Here is a 5,263-nt window from a genome sequence, read left to right as displayed (position 1 = left end):
CAACTTCTTATAACGAGGATGTCTGATTACATATATATAGTCTGATCAAGCACTAAATATCTGATCCAGTCTGGCCCCTGATAAGACTATATCAGGGGCCAGACTGGATCAGATATTTAGTGCTTGATCAGGATGACTTGTTGGGGGTTAGGTTGCCCAACTTTGAGTGTTATTCGTTTAAAGAAGCCTAGACTGGGAAGTAGCCTGTGGATTTCAATACCCAGCTCTGTCACTTTTTAGCTTCACGTTCTTTAACAAAAGACAGATTTGGTGAAGGATCTTGTGGTAGACTGTACATCATGTCTAGTGGACCCAATTTTATTCAAAGTTTCTTTCAACTATAAAGCCTTGAGACCGTGTACATGATGTGGACATGAGCTAAATTCAGGAAGAAAGTTGAGGTTAGAGTCAAGTTAAACTCATTTAAAGTTTATTAGAGTTGTTTCTCCTCCCCCCCCCCACCTTTGTCAATTGTACCATGGATTTAACAGCCAGATGATACACACATTTGCTGTAAACTATACCCTCATTTCAGAAATGCAAAAAAGTGGCAGGGGGGTAGGGAAATGCAACCTTAAAACTGAGAAAGTCAGCACTTCAGGAAGTGCTTACAAAAGAAAACAAAAATACAGACGAGTTACTTTAAATGAATATTATCTGTCCTTATTTAACAGGTATACTTTCTTGGTGTAAGCAAGCACCTGAGTTCTGACAACCTAGGGGAAATGGGAGAAGAAAAAGCTTAGTGGTTTTGGAGCCCCTGCCTTTGCATCACAGGCCCTGAGGAATTACAAAGACAAGAAAGTGAGCTCTTTGGTTTCTGTGTGTCTCTATGTATAGAGTATAGGCTGCACCTGCAAGGACTTTGGCTGAAACAAAACAAAACAATACAAAACAGTATTCTATTGAAAAGTCTCACTTTCCTCGGCATTGGTAGCGATAGGTATACTGCCCTAACATAAAAGTCACATGTCCCACAAAATACTTCCTTGTATCTGAGAAGAGTATTGGCTTCTTTAATCCAAGTGGGTAATGAGAGGTTTTTAAACTGATTAAATCAGCTTAGTTCATACAATGTCTCCTATGAACTAAATATTCAATTAAAACAATTTTCAAAGCAAAATTTGACAAAATTCTCTCAAAGTAATTTAGATGATAGGTTCTTAACTTAGGCAAATTAAATCCTTCTCACAGTTGGTATATTCTACAGGGTCAGAAACAGTTGCACAAGTTCTTAGCAACAAACACCTACTTTGTGTGTTAAGCCATGTTTCACGATCATAAACAACAGAAAACGGAAAACACCCACGTGAGCCTAACATTCCTGTTTATTTTATTTTACTTTTACTTCAAAGGCTACATACATGCAAAAGTTGAACATGTCATTACAATGCTTTTAAATAAAGTTCAAAAATAAAAATACTTCAAAGTCCATTTAGTTATGGAAATATATTTGACAATTATAATGAAGATAAGTCAATTATATCCTTTTTCTAATTGATCAGAAAAATACTTATATATCAAAAAGAATTTTAATTCATGTCCAGAATACCTTTTTTAAATCTTTGATGAATAATTTGAAAACAAGTTGGATGTTAGTACAATATTTAAAGAAGTAAGTTCCAGGCTTTTGAAAAATGGGTCTGGATATCCTTATAACTCATTTTGAAATGACTGAAAAACTCAAGTTTAGAAACAAAGCATTTAAAAAAAAAACTATGGTCATTGTTATTATGGTTGATGTGGTTAATAATGAGTGAAGGGCACAGCTTTTATAAATAGATATTGTTGAAACTCCTTTAAAATGTTTGAAGAATATTATTTACAAACACAGGTTAGAGGTTTGAAATAGCTCCACCTGTCTCTGCTGGTCCACACTACAAGAGGAATTAAAATCCAGGGCACAGTGAAGTTCTGAGAGCTCGGCCCTTTTGAAAAATGTACAAGCATGCACTAGTTCCCCAGCTCTGAAAAAAACGCCAGCAGGAGGAAGCATCTTCAAATGACTCTGCCCTTTTCATGCAGAGCAGTAGGGGGCTTTGCAGAATCAAGGAATAAATTCGGCACATTTTGAGCAAGTCTGTGTTTCAGAGGGTGGCTATTTCCTCCTACTAAAATCAGTATTTCTTTGGTAACATAATATATTAATTATATGTTAACAATTTCAATAATTAATATGAACAGAATGCACTCAAAATTCCACTTTGTGAATGTTCACCTTCATCCTAGAAATGAGATTTAACTTCTTGTTCCTCTATGAAAAAGGCAGGCAAAATCTGCCCCACTTGGAGGACTATGGGATTATTGGAAATGATATACAATGTAAGCAGGAAAAAGATCATTTAACAAAATGTGTTCAAATTGATGTGGGAAGTCTTAAGGGTGTACGGACACCCAAAATTCAGAAGAATCTTAATTCAAACAATTAAAATATTACCTCCTCTTTCAATCAGAAATGTAAGGTTTCCTATTTGGAGAAATCCCTTCCTACTACTCTAAAGCTTCCTTTGAAAAGGCTAAATTGAAATTCTGGTTAGAAGTATGTTGACAGAGTCCAAAACCTAGAGTTTCATTTATATCCTGATCCTCAACTATGATTATAGTTTTTATGTTAGGCAACCCAACTATTATTTTCCTCTTATAGATAAAAAAAAAAAAAAAAAATACATTTTAAAAAGGAAAAATAAAAGATGTGTGAGCTGTCAGTGCAAAATCTGATTAAGTATGGTTTTTCTTTTCCCTGGGGCAGAAAAAACAATGCCCGGTGCATAGTATGTAGGAATGTGTCACAACAAATAATCAAGACAGGTTTCACCAGCTAGTATTCCTCCGAGTACAGTGTGGATTTTCAAAAGCAGCATTGTCACGATTACGAATATTCTCATTAACTAGGTACAGCAGAGCTACTTAAAGGGAAACCGATTTCTTGTGCCTCAATGAAAGGGGAGTGTAGAAAACCATAATTAGATTGAATAAGGAATTTAAAAGGGGGAAAAATTGGAGTAAAAAGGACAGAGAATTTAGAAAGAAAAAAAAAAAGCGCAAGTAATGTGACGGTAGAAACCCATACAATCGCCCCCCGACCCCACCTGCCACTTTGAATCCTAATTGCCCAGTCTGCAAGGACAGAAACCCACTCTAAATTGACCAGCATCGGACTTCGGCAAGTCTTCTCTTCACTCTCCCTCCTGTTAAGACCGTTTCCAAAACCAATCAGCAAAGGACAAAGAATTCTTTACAGAGTGCAATTAGTGTTTTCCACGTCCACCTTCAAAAGCATGATGCTCTTCATGGGCTAAAGGACAGAAAAAAACAAAAAAGAAAAAAAGGAAAGAAAACTTTAAGCAAAGGATGGGGCAACCCTTCTCTAAGGCATCTCATTCAGTTTCCCCAAATGTTGGCAAGAACTCAAATACCTTTTTGTGCCAGTAACTGTTAGCTAAGGCGCGCATTTCCTGAGAAACGTAATAATGAAAATTAAAACAAGGAATAAACAAGCAATGGGCATGCTGCCTGTTTCTTCTTGCTGTGCTGGAGAGGATGAGTAATCTAACAAGCTGATGAAGAGAGTATGTTGGGCTCTGAGCAAAAACTGCAGGGGTAAATGCACCCCACAGAACTCATGGGTGGGGAGAGGCCTCATGTTACCCAAGACAGGGTCATTCACAAGCCTATCTTAAAAAAGAAAATAGAATAAAAATAAAATAAAGCAAAGAACAACACAAGGGCAAGAACAATTGTATTATGTCTCCCCACCTTTGATGCCCTCTCATAAAGCTGATGAGTCTTTTATTTTTCCCAGTGATGTTCCCTGACCCCACCTCCCCCCAGCTCTATTGTTTGGCTTGCAAAATTACTGATTACAATGAAAAACTCCAGAATACAAATTATTCAAAGACTTAAAATTTTAAAAAGTGGAAGTGGGAAATGAGAGACCTACAAAATACATAACCTTTCCTCCAAGGTAAGGCAAATGGGCAAGACTGAAAATCTGCTTTCTGTACCTGGTTAACCATCATCATGAAGCAAGGGCAGGTTCTCGTCCCTCAAGGAGAAAAGTCTCATACAGCCCAGGGCGACTTAGATCCCCCGTTCTTTGTTTGTCCCTCCACCCGCTACCCCACCAGCAGTGAAGATGTCCTAGGAAGATCCACATGGGCTGGCCCATTTCACCTCTTAAGCACCTCCCAATTCTCTGGTTTTAATATGGACTATGTTCTTCAGATTAGTATGGGGTGCTAGGTGGGGAATGAGACCTCTGGATCATCCCCCCACTGCTCTTCACTTGGATAAAACATTCGAAGAAGCACACCTACAGCTCCAACGTTTACCTTTGGTTGGCCAAACTCCTAACGGTGGCCTGTAATCCAAATTGATTTAATTGAACATTTCTCACAAGAGATCTTTACAAATATTTCACTTTGTATGTTTTCTTTCCTTTTTAAGGAAGATTTTCATGGCAGACACCAAAGAAAATATGGTCTGCTCTGGAATAAAATATGCAGTGCTGCTGGGTCAAGTGGGGGAGCCATGACCTCATGGTAATGCTGGGCTCCAAATTATTAAATCAAAAGACATGGACTATTCAAAGATTTTTATTACTTCTAAGCATGAAGGACACTGTGAGACAGTCATAGCTGAGACACTGAAATGCTGCAAATGGATGGGTCATGGAGATAGTCGAGAAGTCAGGACTGGGAGAGTCCTGGGGAGTAGAAGAAGCCCTGTCTGCCTCAGGTTACCCTTGGCAGAAAGGGATGACAGAAATGCTTAAATCCAGGACTCAGCAAATTTTTTCTGGAAAGAGGCATAGGATAAATATTTTAGGCTTTGCGGGCCATAGGGTCTCTGTGCCAATTATTAACTCTGCCACTGTAACATGAAGCAGCCACAGGCGATGTGAACACAAATGGGCATTGCTAGGTGCCAATATACTTTATATATATATATATATATATATATAGACACTGAGATTTGTATTTCATATAATTTTCATGTGTGGTAGTTCCTCTTTTGATTTTTTCCAACCCTTTAAAAATGTGCAAAGCATTCTTAGCTGCAGCCCATACAAAAGCAGGCAGAGAGGGGGAAGATTTGACTTGAGGTTTGTAGTTTGCCAACCTCTGTTCTAAACAGTTCTCACCATCAAGAAAGACATCTGTCATTCAGCTACTCTGAATAACTAAACAATTTGAGGGGTGGGGTCTCTGCACATTGGGAGTTTCTTAGTCAAATAACCAATCCTTATCCAAATCTCATATAA

At 38.0% G+C, this 5,263-nt stretch overlaps 1 protein-coding gene across 1 annotated transcript in view; it reads right to left on the bottom strand.

The window, feature by feature from the left end:
* Window positions 1-1,310: 1,310 nt before the first annotated feature.
* EIF4E3 (eukaryotic translation initiation factor 4E family member 3) overlaps window positions 1,311-5,263 on the bottom strand; it is a 40,501-nt gene continuing 36,548 nt past the window's right edge. The window contains exon 7 of the mRNA XM_025050801.1: window positions 1,311-3,295. Coding sequence (XP_024906569.1) covers window positions 3,249-3,295 — 47 coding nt within the window. The 3' untranslated portion in view covers window positions 1,311-3,248. The remainder of the gene's footprint in view (window positions 3,296-5,263) is intronic.

The sequence above is a fragment of the Pteropus alecto genome, unplaced genomic scaffold, assembly GCF_000325575.1.
Source record: "Pteropus alecto unplaced genomic scaffold, ASM32557v1 scaffold75, whole genome shotgun sequence".
Classification (NCBI taxonomy): domain Eukaryota; kingdom Metazoa; phylum Chordata; class Mammalia; order Chiroptera; family Pteropodidae; genus Pteropus; species Pteropus alecto.
Note: the sequence above shows the minus strand (reverse complement) of the source record. Positions and strands in the feature narration are given on the sequence as shown.